Source organism: Rutilus rutilus (assembly GCF_951802725.1).
Source record: "Rutilus rutilus genome assembly, chromosome: 19".
Classification (NCBI taxonomy): domain Eukaryota; kingdom Metazoa; phylum Chordata; class Actinopteri; order Cypriniformes; family Leuciscidae; genus Rutilus; species Rutilus rutilus.
Window position 1 is genome coordinate 25999241 of NC_140232.1, and position 19317 is coordinate 26018557.

The 19317-nt window shown below is 36.6% G+C and overlaps 1 protein-coding gene across 4 annotated transcripts in view; it reads left to right on the forward strand.

The window, feature by feature from the left end:
- Positions 1–19317, forward strand: part of prkcz (protein kinase C, zeta) — a 111113-nt gene that overhangs the window by 12205 nt on the left and 79591 nt on the right. For 2 of the 4 annotated variants that reach the window (XM_084388945.1, XM_084388946.1), the window contains 3 exons: positions 468–589; positions 1614–1703; positions 2012–2062. In XM_084388945.1, the coding sequence (XP_084245071.1) occupies positions 468–589; positions 1614–1703; positions 2012–2062 (263 nt within the window). Of the gene's footprint in view, positions 1–467; positions 590–1613; positions 1704–2011; positions 2063–8407; positions 8807–9150; positions 9216–19317 lie in introns of those variants that run through there. The other 2 variants (XM_084388950.1, XM_084388949.1) reach the window with 2 other exon arrangements.

The following is a 19317-nucleotide window of genomic DNA, read 5'->3' on the forward strand; positions in this document are numbered from 1 at the left end:
CAATAAGGGGCAACTAGCAAGACCTGCTCCTCTTCCTCCCTGACTCTACACAGTAACTGTGGAATTAGACTCACCGGGGGAAACGCATACTTGCGTAGACCCGTCGGCCAGCTGTGTGCCAGTGCATCCACACCGAGAGAGTCCTTGGTTAGTGAATAAAACAACTGGCAGTGGGTCATTTCTGGAGAGGCAAACAGGTCTACCTGTGCGGCCCTGAAACGATCCCAGATCAGCTGGACCGACTGAGGAAGGAGTCGCCATTCCGTAGGCTTTATTTGCTGTCATGAGAGCCTGTCGGCGGCACGATTGAGCAGACCTGGAATATGAATATGGTGTACTCCATATGAATGATGGATCCTCATTAGTCGGTACGATCGACTAAGTCAAACGTTACCCGACTGAAAGGGAAAGCCTATTATTAAACGAGAATTTTACCGTTCTCAGATGCCTTTTTTTTTTTTTTTTAGGGACATGCTGATCTCTGACTTGGATTTGACCATGACATACACAGAGGTGTGTGAGGAGGTGAGAAAGATGTGTGGTGTCCGCAGAGAGGCGCCGATAACACTCAAGTGGATCGACGATGAAGGTATGTATGACCTTTGAACCTTGGCCTAAGTGGCTTCAGCAGAAAAGGGAAGTTGATTCAGAAGTAGAGCAAGTTAGTACATTTTAATTAGACAAACCGAAAAAATGTATTAGACTAAATTATTATTAATTAGACTTTTTTGTTTTTTCTTTTTTGTTTTAAATACCGCACCAATGAATCGTTCACAGTAAGACCAGGAACATGCATTAAGAAAGAAAGAAAATGGGATCAATATTGATTTCATGTTGACTTTAAGCCAAGGGGTTGTGCTTATAATTATATATAATATATAATAATAAGTATATACTTATATAATAATAAGTATTTAAGTCGCTTTGGTTATAAACATCAGCTAAATCAGGCGTTTTCAAATGTTTTGATGTCAGGGGCACCTAAATATGATGATTCTCCATTTATATTGATATTATTTTACATTTAAAAAAAATATATAAGGAATTATATTTATATTTAATAAATACATAGAAACATTTTTACAGTTTTTCTCTGAATCTGGGTGTCCTCAGCCCAGTCTTGTTATTGTTAACTAAAACTATACAAATATTTTTTAAAATTAAAATAAATAAGAAATAAAATAAAATAGAAATATTAGATGAAAATACTTAAAAAAATATATATTAAAAAAACTTACATAAAGCATATAAATGTTGCCTTGGCAATTACCTGAAATAAAATAAGTTTAAGAGGTAGTCAAATTACTAAAATTGAAATAAAAATAAAAAATAAATAATAATAATAATAATAATACATAAATAAATAAATAAAAAAGCTGATAAAAATGTTTTGTTTTTGTTTTTTTTACTAAAACTTAAGATGAAATGAAAACTAAAAAATAATAAAATAGAAGCTATTTCAAAATATTAATCAATAATATAGTAAATAAATAATACTAAAACAACACTTCCCTAGACCCTGAGTTGAAAATCCCTGGGCTAAATGTCAACTATAAATATTGCCCCATGATATTTTAGACTGTTTGTTTGCATTGTCATTTCTTGTTTTTAAGGGGACCCGTGTACCATCTCATCCCAGATGGAGCTGGAGGAAGCCTTCCGGATCTACAACCGGAACCGGTGCTCAGGACTCCTTTTACATGGTACTCATTGATTCACTCAACACAAAATGAATATATTTTCCCCTTGTTTTTTCAATTTTCAATTACTCCAGTAGTAGAATTACTCTTTCTGTATTCGTCTATTTATAAAACGCTTAATGCAGATTCAAACCACACAGCGGAAATCCGCCAAACCACTCAAAATATCATGTGTACACTGTACAGCTAAAGCACTTAATAAATATTTATTTATTTGCACATTTCACATTTGATGACCCCACATCTATGAATAGAGAAAACCACTGGACTGAGTCACACTCATTTATCTCTGTCTTTCTTTCTCTGTCTAGTATTCCCAAGCATTCCTGAAAAACCTGGTATGCCGTGCCCAGGAGAGGACAGTAAGTCAAAAGTCATCCTGCCACTTTCAGGCTTTTTCATGTGCTCTTTCTTCAGTGCTGGTCATGTTTAAAGAGGTCATTCTGGATCAAAAGATTAATTGAAAATATCTCACTTATAAGAATAATGCATCCGTGAATCGGAAATTTCTACTACTGTCAGAAACAGGCCACGAAGCAAAGTCTGATGTCAAGATGCTCAGTGAACTTAAAGTGTTTGCTTTATTCATCACACAAAGCTAAATGGCTTCAGAAAACACGAAATATAGCACATGGACTACTTCTATGGTGCTTTTGTCATATTAGTGCTTGATTATATTATATTTCCTATCGATTCAAAAAAAATATTTGTCAAATATACAGTTATATACAGGATACAACTTACTACTACTACTTAGATTGTGTATTGAATATAAATAAATGGGTTAAAATGGTACAATAAGATTAACTATTCTTGAAAATGGGTAATAGATTTAGTTTTAGTGTCTTTAAGGTAAGATTTTATGGTGGAAAAATGTCCTCTCTCAGTGGGGTTGTATGCCACATTGGTAACTGCACAGTAATCCTGTGTTAATGTGCACATTTACTGCCCTGAAGGCCAGACGGGGCTGAACTGCTGACTCAGTGCCTCGTACAGAGAATGGCTGCCCCTTTCTGAAAGCATTATGAATTCACGATCATTCTTGCCTATGGCTCAGGCGTGAAAGATGCGGTCTGTGCTGTTTGTCTGTGTGAGAGAGAATTGTGTGCTGCCCTGTCATAGAGGTAGTGCTAATTCTATTGCTGGTTCCCTGGTGCATCTTGTATGTGCCTATGAGGAATGCTCCTAATATGCTTTGTATACTTGTGAGTGTGTGTGTGTGTGTGTATTTTGGAGCCTCTTTTGCTTTGCATTGCATACAGATGAAAGTACCTTGCGTTTCTGTTCTTTGTCTGAATGATGTCTTCAGTTCACTGTGGATGTGGTCTTGTTTTGTACATGAGAGGTGTTTGTCTGACCCCCTCTGATTGCCGTTCTGTCGGTACATAATGATTTGTGACAGGCTGTTAACTTCTGTCTGTTCGTTTCTGTTCTGGCCCAGTTTTCTTTCTCCTTGTCAGCAATTTGTGCTGTATTTGTGTCAGGTGTTTTCTCAGAGGCGGTGAGAGAGGCAGTTAAATAAAATAAATACATATGCTGCATGTTTTCCAGTGAAGCACGGTTTTCAGTGTCTTGGAACGGTTCGGTTCGAAGTAAATGCTGCTACTCATGAGCTCATCTCTGTATGTGCTCTAAGTTTGGGTCACTTATGCATTTTGGTAATGTATACAACCATCTTTCCAAACATGCGTATACAACATTATTCCAAACGTGCTTGTAAACCGGCCATTGTCAACAAAAGAGAAAATTGGGCCTGCCACCATAGTAAAAGCTTAATGAATTAACATTTGAAAATTAAAAATTAATTCAGTCATAAATATTAGCATTGTAATTTTACAGTTTTCTACTAGTATTATTATTATTTGTTTTTTTGAATACAATTTTATGATAGTAATATTTCTTATATTTATTGAATAATAATAATAATAATTATCATTATTAAATAAAATATATTTCAATAGTATTTCACTGTAAAATAAATTGAGTATTTAATAATAATAATAATAATAATAAATAGTAATTATTAAATACAATAATTATATAATAACTTTGATATCACAAAATAATTGCTCTGCAAACATGTAGCCTTTTATTTTATCATGTATATAATGTAGTAACAGATCAAAATTCAGATCAAAAGCTAAAATATTATTTTCTGAAACAATAAAAAAAATGCATAAACTTAAAGGGGTGGTTGATTATGATTTCACTTTTTTAACTTTAGTTAGTGTGTAATGTTGCTGTTTGAGCATACACAACATCTGCAAAGTTACAACACTCAAAGTTCAAAGCAAAGGAAGATATTTGCTTTTAAAGAAATCACTTTTTAAGGACTACAACAAACGGCTGGTAGGGACTACACGACATTCCTCCAAGGTCAGTGACATCACCAACCCTAAAATGTATATAAACCCCGCCCCCTGAACACGATTTATAGATTATCAAGACAGAATATGCTAATCAATGACTAGAAGATAACACATAAGCTACATAAATTCATCAACTAACCATTCAGAAACGTCCAGTTGCATTCTACATGTTGTCACTTCTTCTCGAGTCTCGTCTCCATCATTGTCTGAATCCGGTTTGAACATGAAAGGCTAAAGGTTTTTGAAATTTTCAGTGCATGTCTGTGTGAATGCAAGCTGTTGAAGCTCCGCCCTCTGTGCCGGGAGCAGCAGCTCATTTGCATTTAAAGGAACAGACACAAAACGGTGCGTTTTTTGCTCCCCCTAAAAAATTGACAATTTATTTTAACATGCTATATAAAAATATCTGTGGGGTATTTTGAGCTAAAACTTTACATACACACTCTGGGGACATCAAAGACTTATTTTACATCTTGTGAAAAGGGCATTATACCACCCCTTTAATGGTTTTTACTCTGATGCGACTTGGTTTAAATAAATAGTATGCTTATATATAAAATACAAATGTTTTCGAATTGGGTGTTTGTTGATCATATTTAACCAGAAACTGTGTGGACATCAAATGGAACATGAATTTATTAGACTAAAAAAACCCTGAAAGGACTTTGCTCCCTCATTTCAGAAGTCCAGTCCACACTCATGTGTGATGCAGCGGTGCTGAACACAGGAATCAAAGTGACTGTGTGATTTGACAGTGTAAAGACCTCAGGTTCAGCTGCTTACTGTTGTGTGGAATTGGTCTGGGCTTATTACTGTGAAAGGTTAGTTATCCACGTCGTGCATGAAAGCTCAGTAACTTCGAGTGGCTCTGGTACAGTGTTGTAGGGACAAAGAATTATAACCTTTATTCAGGAATAATCTGCTTCACTGATCATGGCTGCTTTTTTTCCACAGAATCCTGTTAAAGCCTTTTTGTGGGATTGTGGGATTGTGACTAGTAGAGCTGCACGAATAATTGTTAAAATGTCGCAATCTTGTTTCAAACACGTGATCTTGTTCTTAAATGACATTGATTCGTCTCTGTCTATTAAACCTTTGACAAGTATGATTACAGCAGACATTCAAATCTGCCTTGCCACTGTGGAGCCTGAGAGGGCAGTTGTCATGTAGGCTATAGGTATGAAACGGCTTCTTTCAAACACACAGTGTCATTATTTTTGCGTTACACTAATTCAAATGATCACAGATGTACTGGGATAAATCTAAAAGTTTAGTTCGGATATAAACACTGTTGTCTACAGTAGTGAGAAATCGAGTAAATCACCTTTTGAAAGTAACTTGACACTTCTAGTAAAGATTGTATCTACATTGTTCGTTACACTGGTTGGTGGCAACAAGTGACTGTTAAAAAAATGATTTGTCATTGAATCATTCATTCAAGAGATTCATTCAAAAATGCTGATCCAGTAATGAGACAGGCGAAGTCTTTGAGTGAGTCATTGAATCATTCGTTCAAACCATTTAAAAAATATATGTAAAAAAAAAAAAAAAAAAATTATAATAATAAAAAAATATATAAAAATATATATATATCTAAATAAATATATATATATATATATATATTTAAATATTTAAACAGACTGCAATTCACATTTTGTCTGAACCTCATGTTCATATTATTGTTATTCATGTTCATGTAAATTCATGTTATTTTGTTTAGTTGTCTCAAAATCGTCTGATCTCTGATCTTGACAATCCTGATCTGTTTTAAACCAAGAAATTGTGATTCTCAATTTATCCAGAATCGTGACTAGACATTTCATTTTCATAAAAGAACCATAAAAGTAGTCAATATGATTTATTCTAAGTCTTTTAAAAACCATAATAATTATGTGCATGGAACAGAATGAAATTTAGGGAGGGGGTAGTTCATCCAAAAGTAATGAGTAATAGGGACATAAATTGTACATTTTTGGGTGAATTAGTGCTTTAAAGTAGCAATAATAGCACTCTGCAATAGTGCTTCCTTGTTTGATGATGGTTCTTGACACTCTTGAGAGTCACTGATAGGAAGACGTACAGGATCTTCATAAGCTCAGTCTCTCCCGTTTCTACAAGACTCCGTCTCCGCTGAGGTGTGTAGGAGGTCTCTGTCAGTTTAATCACTGATCTCAAAGTCTTCAGGGTTTTCGCTGCTGTCTCGAGTCCTTTGATTCTATCAGTGGTTGCAAACACTTACTGTTTGTTTAACATCAAAAGCTAGATTATTTCAGAAGGTTTGTCACACTGCACATTGACTGACTAATCTACAAATCACTGCACATTTTCCCCCCACATTTTGTCCTCCATTTTATATTCAAACTATCTCTTATAATTGGTTATCCTCAGTTCATTAGGGTGATGGAAATTACTGAATAGATAATATTTTCATGATATTTTGGTACTATATCATTATCGACCGTTTTTTTTTTTTTTTTTTTTTAAATCCACATCTCTCGATATTATGTATTGGCTAATATTGATGTAGGCTATCTTTAGCCAATGTCAAAATTAATATCCATTTCTCCTACTGAACTTTAACATTTTGTGATCCCTAAAAAATACTTGTTAAAATGTTAATGTTTTATTTTTATATTTATTTAGAAAACTACGTTAATATATATGTTAATCATTTTTTTTCTTAGAGAAGCACATGATTTTAATTGATGGTGTATTAGGCAGCTTTGGTTATACTTAATATAACTTAATATATGTCCAATATAGAATATGAATCAAACCCTCAAAATTGAAATTGGATGTTTCGCATCAAATGAAAATTTCCATGTGTAATACAAATTTGTCAGTTTACTCATAATTTATAGGAAGTGCAGCTGCAATTAAAGGGTTAGTTCACCCAAAAATGAAAAACTTGTCATCATTTACTCAACGTCATGTCGTTCCAAACCCATAAGACTTACATTCATCTTTGAAACACAAATGAAGATCTTTTTTAATGAAATCTGAGTGATTTTTGTCCCTCCATTGACAGCTATACGCAACTACGACTTTGACGCTTTAAAAGGTTGATTAAGAGATCGTAAAACTAATCCATATGAATTAAGCGGTTTAGTCAAAATTTTCTGAAGAGACTCGATCGCTTTATAAGATGAAAAGATTTAATTTGGGCTTTTATTCACATATAAACATTCATCAACTCACATATCAGTTGTGGTAAACGGAAGCTCAAGCATGTTCGCTTGACGGTTCATTCTCGTGTTACGCAGAGCTTCCACAAGAACCAATGAGGTTTGTTCTCGCACATCAAGCAGGTTCGGTTGAGCTTCTGTTTATGTTCACTGATCAATGTTTGTATGCAAATAAAAGCCTAAATTTAATCTGTTCATCATGTAAACTAAGCAATCGAGTCACTTCAGAATCTTCAGAATCAGAGCTTATTTCATATGGATTAGTTTTACGATCTCTTTATGAACTTTATGAAGCGACAAAGGGGTGGTTGCATAGCTGCCAATGGAGGGACACAACACATTTCATCAAAAAGATCTTCATATGTGTTCCAAAGATGAAAGAAAGTCTTACAGGTTTGGAACGACATTTGGTCATTCATTTTTTTGGTTATTTAATATTGGGTGAACTATCCCTATATATATATATATATACATATATTAATATAATTAATATATAATTCACCATTTTCCAAAGGAAGTGTTAGTGGTTGAACTGCTAGAGTGTTGCTAAGTGAGATGTTCTAGGTGATCGCCAGGTTATGTCTAAGTGGCTGCTATAGTATTCTGTATGGTTGCTAGGGCGTGGCTAGGTGGTTGGTATGGTGTTTTGGATGGTTGCTAGGTGGTTGCTTACAGGCCTAAGTAAAAGAGCCCTCCTCCAAGTCTCTATATAATATGATGTTGTTCAGATCCCTTATTCACTGTTAATCTGTGAAGTATTTTCATCTATTTTATCCGTCACACAACCGACTTAAAAAAGTGCTAGCATGGCTTTCTTCAACAATCCATATTATTTGAGGTGTCTGTTCCACAAACAGTAAATGGTGAAATGTAATACTTTGAGTTTGGGTTTGTTCAAATTACCACTAATTAGCAAACAGTCCCTGCGATTATCAGACACTTCATCCCCCGTTCTCCTCTTCCACTCCTCCTCATTCACCGCACACTAAGCTCTTTCACATCCACCCTGATGCTCCGTTCCAGTCACCCTCCTGCTCCACGCCGCGTTTTCCACAATGCCCCTCAGCTGTTTGCCACCGGCTCTCTGGGGACCCAGCTACACCCTGACGAAAGGATGAGAGAGAGAGAGAGAGAGGGAGAGAGAAAAGGGTGAGAGAGTGAAATAATAGAGAGAAGAGGCAAAGAGTGCAGAGCAGAGCCAGGCACCGTAGCAAAAATATCCGTCTGTGTTGCAGGAACTCCCTCCTTTTGTCTGTGCCGCCCATCTCAATTAAGGCTTCCAGCAGAGCCGCCCGCTCTTGATAGAAACATCCCTTCATCCATCCGTCCGTCCATCGAGGACGCAGCCTATACAAGGACAGCCAGCTGTAACGACTGCATGCAGGGAGCGACAGAACGGCAGGGAGGGGGAGAAATAATTAAATAAGTCACAAGGAAGAGGAGAGATTGAGCGAACAGAGGAGACCGCGAGGGAGGAGGGGATGTAGCCGGTGCGTCGTTGGAGGCTGCCAGGGGAAATGTGCTGAAACGAGCAGAAAACAGGAAGATACTGGTGAGCACCGCACTGTTGAGATCTCTTCCATTTGTCCACTCCATCATTTTGCCGCTGTCTTTGTGTACGGATGTGATTGACATTGAGCTAGCGTGACCGAATCCGCTGTGTGTCCAGTCCTTGTGCAAGCATGTGTGTTTTATGCATTCTCTTTATTTTCATCTCACCTGCAGTGATTTGATGGCCCGTCTTACTTGCCATACTTGGGTTTAAACCCTTTTGGCTAGTGCGGCAGCGTTGCGTGCGGGTGTATGTGTGTGCGACTACCTACCTGGCATGCTTTAGTCAGAGTTCCAGTGAGCAACTAGCATCCTTTCATTTAGCTTTCATACACAAAGGAAGACACATACTCCCTACTTCGGTTTCTCTCTTGGTGCTGGAGACCCAATGCATCCTAAGAATGCTGACGGTATGTGAACGGTATTGTATCATCTTGCTTCGGGTTATTGTGTGCTTATTTCCTTTTCAGATGTGTCACGAGAAAGGCTGTGGGGTTTGTGTTTGTGGCCACTAATGAAAGGAAATTTGCAGTTTTGACTGTCGACTCAAAACGGGGGTATTTATGTCATTATGAGTGGCTTCATCCTGCCCCTCGCTCTCCAAAGAGGGTGGTTAAAATAGACGCTCATGCATTATTTAAGTCTGACTGACATAATTAGCGAGATGTCAGTTATCCACCACCTCTTGGCCATGATGCACCCAAACACGAGGCTCTGCATCCTTCATGTCCAAAGACACAAGGAGTCACATTCGCATTAGTTTGTTTTTGACGCTCTTGGGAAAATAACAAAGGGGAATTGTGCTCTGCTGGAACCGCAAGACCCTGATACTGTTGCTGTGTGACGTTAGATTCATTTTGAGTTGACTTAATACCACAAGCATCTGCAGATACAGCGAGATTTAGGTTGACCCTGCTGTCAGATGCATGACGGGTCCGTTTGGGATCTTTGGTTCATTGATTGCTGTTTGGTTTGTTTTCATGGTGCATTTAGTCTGTCCTTGATGTTTCAGACCTAGGAGGCCAATAAAGTTGCCGAAAGCAGTAGTTTGTGTGTTGAACGCTATTCGGTGTTGCTGTTTTTAGCTGCAGTGTCTGTGTTGGGATGTCATATAATCCACCTGTTCCAGTATTGATTGGCAATAAATCTAAATATGGCCACTGCAGCACAACAGCGCCTGCTCGGGAGAACCCTGATGATGTGATGTAAATGTCTTCTAACAAATCTTCCAAGGGTTATTGATGAGTTTGGTGATTTATTACATTGTAGATGATGGTTCAGTTCAGTGGATATTAACATTTCTGCTGTAGCCAGCTAATACAGCTGTCTTAAAGGTATTTGGCTAACTATTATGTAAGTAACATAAATGCAGGATGATTTGTTCTTTGAAAACTGATTGATTGCACATTAATTTCTCTTTCACTCTTCACTTTCAGACTTAAAAGCTAGTTTCCATGATATGTCATGTTTTTTTTATTTAATTCTCCTTCTCAACTTTAAAAAAAAAGAAAGAATTATAAAGTCTCTAGACTTGGAAAAGCCATATAAATTAATCTATGGCGTTTTATACACTTTATGAATATACATTTTTGTAGTTAAGCCAAGCCAAAGACTATAGAATAACACAAGACGCGTCACTCGTATTGTTTTGAATGGGGAAAAGTGCAATGCTCAATATGGCGGAATAAGTCCCGCCTTCTAAATAAGAGCGAATTGCCGATTGGTTAAGTCATCGCGCCACTGCAGCTGCCATTAGAAGCTCCAGTTCCTATATAAACAGTCAGACAGTGACTGTGGTGATTTCAAATATGAAATTTAATCGTAAGCTTGGTGAACAGTTTTGGAGAATTTGATGTTTCCCCATTCAAAGAGATAGGAGCTGCACTTGCATGGCCGAGAGGCGTTTCAAAGATGGCCGCTTAATAAAATAAGTAAAAATTCTTAAGCATTATCCAGTAAATAATGAACAACTGGAAAAGCAGGGCCTTCGACTATTACTGTGGACAATGCGTGGTTATGGACCAACCTTCATAACAAAGGTTATGAACCACTGATATAGAGTAGACCGGAAAATGCAGGGAAACATTGGCCCTGTCCCAAATGGCACCCTAATTTGTCACGGTCTTCTGCACTTTCGTGATGTAACGCCACTTTGACTGTCGGGAAGAAGTCTGCTGTGGAGCTCTGCTGTGGACACTCAGCAAAAGTGTCGCTTACGAGCACCCTTCTGACACCTAAAATGACAAATGGGACATCCTATGGTCTGATGGACTTAAAGGACACCCGTACATGGCAGCCATTGTAAGTCCACAAGACCGTAATGTGCATATGAAGTGTGCCATTTGGGACAGGGCCATAGAGTTGGGATGGGATTGAATGAGGGCGTAAGCCAGATTTGAACCACTTAAACACATCAACATAAGTCCCCTTCCACCCTTCAGATTATTTTCACTAGTTTAAACCAAACTTCACAAGGAAGAACTTCAGTCAGCAGTTTTAGCAGATATATGGTCCACAAGCTATCAGCACTAACCAGCAGAAGCCAGTCAGCTGGTTTTGTCAGCAGGATGATGGATGCTTCCCAGATTTATCTGGTTCTCCGCCGGTGGAGATATTGTAGAGTCACCTCTGGAGATAGAAAGTCAATCAGTTTCAACATTGTTGGTGGATTCTCCTCAGGGTCTCCTACAGGATGTGGACGTGTTCACCGACTCAGCAAAGACCAGAAAAGTTGAATTTTATTCAAATGAGAAGCGACAACACGCCAACGATCAGTAGGAACAAAGACAGCAGATCTCATTTGATTCGTCTCCTTTGAGACACTGTAGTCAAGAGTATGCAAGACAGAGAAAGAAATTCATGCTACTGTGAGTTATTTCACACAAATTCACAGTCCTAAATGTTTTGTCTCAGCCCACATATAGCAATAAATAAAAAAGGATGCCTGGAAAACCACATCAGAAACCGTGGGCATTCTGAAGTGAGTTTGATTCATGCATTGATCTTGTTCACATAATGCATTATGCACTACTGCAATTTATATTCACACATTTTTCCTTTTAGCAGCAACATGTTGAAAATTGCATTTTAATTTTTACCCGCAATACTAATTTGTGTTTTCCAGCTAGGCAGCCCACAACTTAATCCGCCTACTAGTGACCAACAGTACAGTGACCTTCAGAGTTGACGTAGAACGGTTTCTTGCTCGTATAACAAACAATGAAAGAATGAATCCAAATGTCTGGTTTATATCCTGTCATTGCATGTGATGTATCGCAACTAGTCAGTGATAAGTCTGTAGTTCTCAGTTTAACCTTTTCTTCACGGTTTAATGGAGGGCAAAAGCATTGGAGGTTTCTCTTTTCATTCTGCTCTGTTGCGCCCATGTTTTGTGGCTATTTTAGGAAATAGGTGTAAGAAGGTGCTAGCTTGTTATGTTAGCTGTTGCCGGGTATGGTTTTTTTTTTCATGTAATGGCTGTTATGAGGTTAATAAATATGGTGGATCTTCTCGGGAAGACAGATTGCTGTAAAATGGAGAATGTAATGAAGTGTGGAAGACCCCCCCTCCTCATTATTTCTCTCCCACACTCGTCATTCTTTCCTGCTCATTAACTGACTTTCTGACTTCGCCCTCCTCTCCTCTGTGTTGTTCTTTTTCTTTTCTCTCCCTCGTTCTCTCTATCCATCAGCCCTCTCTAACCATCTTACCAACTCAGCTTCTTCCGCTGCGTTTGACTGCCCATCTTCCACTCCTCTTCTCTTCCGCTCATGATCTTTCAGTTTTTTTCACTCTTCTCTTCCTCCACTGTTATCGTTATCTCCCTCTCTCCCACGCTGGTCACTCTCTTCTGTTCATTATCTATGCTGCTGTTCTTTACTCCTTCTTTCCACTCCTCCAGCAGCCAGGTTAGATTTTATTCGATGTCCTCCGCAATGAAAACCTTCCGTCATAAAACATCCACGCTGGAACATATGCTGGATGTTACTTAGTCATTTCTTGTAACTATTCTTACAAAATTTTAGTGGGTGTTCTGAAATATGATTATGGGGTTTTCTTCAATTATGGGTACTTTTATTAAAAAACTCACTTAATTTTTATTTTTTATTTCTAGTTTATTTCATTTGTCAACTAATAATGCCCAAAAGTGGAAATAGTTTTTTTTAATCCGTAAAAATGTATATATATTTTCACAAAATAAACTACCTTAATAACTTTTTTTTTACTTCACTTTTTGTGTAGATTATTTTAGTTTTGAAATGTAATTAATAATATTATTTTTTATTTTGGATTTTCATAATTTAAGATGAAATGTCTGGGTCTGAGACAGGGTAAAATAATCAAATCTCTAAATAAAAGGCATTTTAAAAATATGTGACCATTGTATAATAAAAATAAAAAAAATATTTTTTTTCATTGTTGTTTTTATTAGTTGCTTTTTGTTTCATTGTTGTTTTTTCTTATTGTAATAGTTTAATTTAATTATTTTTATTTATTTTTTAAATAAAATTAACCCCTTGAAAAATGCTTCCCATATTTGAAGAAAACCCCTGATACAGTATTCAGTTTGTTTCAACAAACAGTGTTGTTACTTGGTATAGTTCTCAAGCCGTTAGCCATGATTTTTTTTTTTTTTTTTGCTGTAAATATGTTAAGATGAGGATAGTCTATTCACTATTTTTAAGATAAAACATACTTTAAATATCACTATAAGGCAGATAAATGAAATCCCCCAGATCTACATGTGAAATCACCACCAGAAGCAGCCACGATTAGAAAGCGGTTTTATCTGAGTTTACAAAGAGCATGAGTCCAATCCCCCTCTTCTCTCTCCGTCATGTGATTCTGCTCGCACAATGAAGGACTGAAATGTGGATCAGACACCAGCAGTGCCCCGAGCCCTGAGCCTAGCTGCTCAGACACCCATCTTAAAATAGACATGCATTCATCCTCTTAGTACTTCTCTCCCCATATCCTCCTGTCCTCTGCCTCTTTCTCTTCTCTCTCCGTCTTTTGTGGTCCAGAACAATGTTTGCTGGAGTCTTAAGTGGGTGCCAGTGCTTAGTGTTCTGTCCACACAATAACCGACCCAGACCTCTTATCTACTGTCAGAGAGGCCAAGGACTTCATTTCTCTGAGCTGTACTTTCAGTTTGATGCCATATTATGATGCTGTAGTGTTTCTTTAAGAACATTTAAACATTCCCCTTGAACCATTACATTTCAGTAACTTACATCATAAGGATAAATTTGAATATATGAATCAAATGTATGCAATTGTATATTAATTCATCACATTTGAACAGCTTGTAAAACTCGGAAAAAAGTAGCTATTACAAGGGAATACTTGTGTTAACACTACACTACAATGCACTTGTTTTTTCTCGATTTGCTAAATGGCTTGGAGAGATTTTTCCCTGTGGCTATAATGATTTGCCTTCTCTGGTTTGTTTTGCGTTTTATGGCTCTCTAGAAATAGATGTCATCCTTTATAAACCCTTAATTTTGCACATTGACAATCATTATGAGCCATTTTTACACAGTAAATCAATAACTCTGTTTAGGCTAAACAGAGTAAACTCTAAACTAAGCTAAATAAACTCTGTTTAGGCTAAACAGTCACCCGTTGTTGACCTGTTGAAAGGAGGAGGGTGGCAGATCATGCTTCTGCTCGGTCATAAAGGGATAGTTCAGCCAAAAATAAAAATTCTGTCATCATTTACTCATCCTCAAGTTGTTCCAAACCTGTATGAATTTCTCTCTTCTGCTGAACACAAAGAAGATATTTTGAAGAATATGGGTAACCAAACAGTTTATGGGCCCCATTGACTTCCATAGTATTTTTTACATATGGGGCCCATCAACTGTTTGATTTTGGGTGGAACTATCCCTTTAACTTTGTCATTTTACAGGGCAGGCAAAAGGAAAAATGTAAAATATAATGGTTATTTCTCAAAAAATGAGACATGTATAAAATCATGGGGGGCCATCATCAGAAATCATGTTTTCTACTTTTATAATGGTTGCTACAACTCTGGTTGTGAACACTATAAGGTGCACATAATTGCAAATGTTCACTGCAAAAAAAAAAAAAAAAAAAATCATTAATTATCTTTTTTTTTGTTATCTATAATCTATATATATATATACCAACATATGTATATGTATGTGTATATATATATATATATTCTACAAACAATATGCAAAACTGTTTGATATATAAGCATTGTTAGCATAAATCTAACAATTGCTTTTTAGGTTTATGCTAAAAACAAGAAAATAACCCCCCGAAAACACATTTATGCAGTGTTATGCACTTTATTATGTATGTCCTGCATTTTACTGGTTTTACGGGTGATGAGAAAAGAGAAGGTCCACAAATAAATAAATAAATAGACAATATTTGCACTTTTATGGTAAAATTTCATTCATTTCATTTTTTTTATATTTTTTATTTATAAAGCACAATTAAAACAATGTAATGTTGACCAATGTGCTGTACAGTCACAAAATAAAATTACATAAATAAAATGTACTTTCAGACAAAACGATGACTAACAAAAAACATCTGTGAAGAGCCTCTTTCCAATGAACCTAATGAACCAAACGCTAATTCTAGCAAATGTAATTTCATGTTTCGTTTAAAATAACCTAAAGAGGGAGCCAGTCTAAGATGTAAAGGTAGATTATTCCAGCGGAGAAAATGGTGTCTTGGTGTTTTTCTGATGAGTAGATCTGTCCAGCTGGCAAATGAAATCGCTCTGTAATGATTAGATCTGAGTGGTTTTGTAGCCGAGTAATCAGTCAGATATTATTTGCATAGTTCCCTTAATCAATGTGATGCTCTCTTCCCTAAACAGTCTATCAAGCTTTGCTTCCCTCACGCCAATTAACAAACCGCAAGTTTTTCTTTCGCAGACGAAAACCTTATCAGAACCACATGAAGAGTTTGATGAGCACAGTTTGATGCTGTTATTTATCCTGAACCCTTTTGTTATACAGCAACAAAATCACAGTCTGATCCAGGGTGAGAGGATGTTCAAGGCAATTAATGGTTTAATCAATAAGATGAATTAAATGCTGAGGTAGTGCTCTCATTATGTCATTTCTGGGCTTCCTTCACAAGTGCAAGTTCATGTTCCTTCCAGTATTGTGCCTGTCAGAATATACTATGATCTGCTGTTTTAAGATGGTGTAAATGTGTAAAGTAATGCTTATGGCTTGATGAGTGTAGTTTTATTTCATGTTTTGACTTAGCCTACAAACTTATTTCTTATTGAAGTTTGGATGGGACATACTGAAAAGACACTCCTTTTTTAATATCCAGTGGACTGTGCTTATCTTCTCACTTGACATTTGAAAGTGGTATTGGTACATTTTCATTCTAGACCAGAATTGGACAAAAATCTGTGTTGTGCAGGATGAGTCATTCATATTTCTAGTTTGTTTCTCAGAAATTCTGCTAATTTTGAATGTGTAATACCTTTCGAAAGTTTGTGGTCAGTATGATAAAACAACATTATTAGTATTAGTTCAGCAGCCATCCCTTCATTATTCAGTGTCACATGATCCTTCAGAAATCATTCTAATTTGCTGATTTGAACCAGCTCAGGAACCATTTCTTGTTATTATGAATGTCGAAAACAGTTGTCCTGCTTAATATTTTTGTGTGATCTTAAAGCCACAGTCCAGTTTTGGTCAGAGGCATTAGTTTTGTCCTGTATATAGTAGCAGTTACAAGTTTTCTTTGTGTTGCAGCTGAGTATAGTATAGTATAGTATAAGTATATGACCATTATTTCCCAATATTTTCTTTCAGTATGGAGTTACATATTCTGTCTGTCTCTGTCTCAGTTTAATTGAAGGCCTTCCTCTATAAAGAAATGAGATGAGGAAAATGGTAAGATTATTTGACTGTGAGCAATAAGTACAATTCTGTCTCACTCTTGGGGTCCACAGCCTTTTCTCACATTCTCTCTTTCCTCACTTTGCCTTCTTTTTCTGTCTTACCCCTCCCTTTATGTTTCACAGCCTGAGCAGATGACTGTCAGAGTGAGAGACACCAGGTGTTGACATGCTCTCTCTCTCTCTCTCTCTAACAAACATGTACCTGTTAAGATCAATCCGAGCAAAATTGTAATTATAGTCATAGTTTTGTTTAGTAAAGCTTGTGTGCTTATCATTGGGGGAGATTCCTTATTTCGTAAATATAATATTTTTTGTACTGTAGCTTGAGTCCGCCGCGTTCATTGCAGCAATATGAAAGAGAAAGAAAGATGGATCTTTGGCAATAACACTGTTTTATTATCTTGGATTAGATGAGTCATCATTGCACATTTGTTTTATGATTTTATTTAAACCCCACGTACATCCTTTGGGGGATCTATAAGTCTAAATGGCAGCTTTTTTTTTTTATTCAGTAATAAAGGGAAAGCACAATTCTTCCAGTGCACACTCTTGTGTTGGCTAAGCAAAAGCTGAGAGCTGCGCTGTCATTCCAGTGCTGTACAAGTGGGCGATTATGATATAACATGCCCTAAATAGATACTGGATAACTTTAGGGTTAGTTTCAGAAATGCTGGAGGCTTATTAGGAGGATTTGGACTCAAATAGAAGTTTGAAGAGTTGTGAAACTTTCCAGACTGCTTATCACCGCTTTTCTAAACCAAGGATGGGCGGCTCAAGGAGCGGTCTGTGAATGGCTCCTAGAGTGTTGACTTTACGGGCAACGGGCAGAGGTTTAGGGGTACATTAGGGATCTGAATTTCGGATGTTCTCAAACTGTCTGTCTTGTGACAATGCTTGAAAAATAAACAAGTGTTTTGCCACTTTTTTTCTCTCCTTCGCCCACCAGAGAGAAAGAGGTGACTTCACTTTTCCACCCACATCACACTCTCAGTGGTGCTCTGCTGTGAGGTTTGTTAACATGCATCTTTTACTCATGTTTAGTTAAATACCTGGGGCTCTTCTCAACTCAAAACTCATTTCATTAACCTGTTTATATCTTGTATCAGCAATTAATTTGAATAATTATAGTTCTTGCAAGGTGTTTTTATATACTCTCTAATTTAGAAAATTTAGATTAAAGTAGTGAACTCTAATTGTTCTCTCATTGACTGACAGAAAGGCATTCCATATAGTAACTGCCAGTGATGATGTCAATGTAAAATGTGCATACTGAATTGTAATTGGTCTCTATAAAAAAGTGATGAGTCTCAATCTTTCTCTACTTTGCTCGCTCTACATGTATCGCTCTGTCTATTTTTGGCTTTTCACATTTTCAAACTGCAAAAAATAAAAGGTTTTTCAAACAAATTCTGAATAAATTTAGTGCCTTGTACGATTTCTTACAATTAAGTTAATCAATCAATCTTGACAAAGATATAATAATTAAGAGTATGATTATTTACATTTTTTAACACTGTTTTGCTGCCTTACAAGCTATTTTTTTTCATACAAATTTGATATGGAAACCAATGCAAAACAGTCATTTTGTTAGTTAGTTTCCAAACAGTCTTTGTAAAAGTATATGCAAAAAGGATGTTTGCTCAAGAGCAATATGCTTTGCATGATGATTTGATGTTTGCAGTGATTTTGGTTTGTAATTAGCGAATGCTGTGATTATGATGACTCAGGGATTTTTCAGCTGCAGTCTCATCGGTGCGCACACCCAAACTAATTCACCAGGGACTGTCAGCTTATTCTCTTCAGGCACATCTTAGCACTTCCTGTTAATGTACTCTGGTTATAAAATGGTTGAGAATCCAGATCAAATCATTATTTAGCCAGAATCTTTTGGCCATGTGATGTTAAAGAGACTTTGAAGAAATTATGGTGGGCTTGTGCAATCTGCCACATGATGGCAATAACTTTGTCCTTTTAGAAAGATCTGATGTTTTTGGCATAATGGTTAAGATTTGTTATTCACTTCCAAGGGAATAGCCTATCTCACCATGGCTTTCAGTAAAAGCCTATGTCTTTGTTTCCACCCCAAGTCTCAATTTATGACATGTTCAGTATAATAAAGTCAGCTCTGTCCTCCAACCACTGGCAACACACATCATAGCACTACAGCCAATGATGTTTCTCCCTGTAGCACCTCACAGCCAATGAGATTCTTGAGCTCATCAGCTCAGCCTTATGTGAAAGCTTTTATTCATCCTTTTATTCATTTATTATTTAACACGAATCTGTCAAGAAAGTCCTACTGACCTCCTTTTTGGAGGATGCATTATTATTTCATCCCATATTGGCTGTCTATTGACCTTTTGTTGGAAAGTTTATTGGATTATAATCCAATTGTTGAGGATACTAATAAAACTAAATTGGATTATGGGATAATTTTGCTCAGCTAGTGTACTGCTGGAGGATTTTTACTAAAATAATTTTTAAGATATTATAGTTTTGCATGAAATTGACCTACCATTTTGAATAATTCATCAGCTGTTACAAAAGATTAAGTATACAACCATACAAACCTTGTTTATGCGACTGCTAAACTTGTTAGGAAGCCC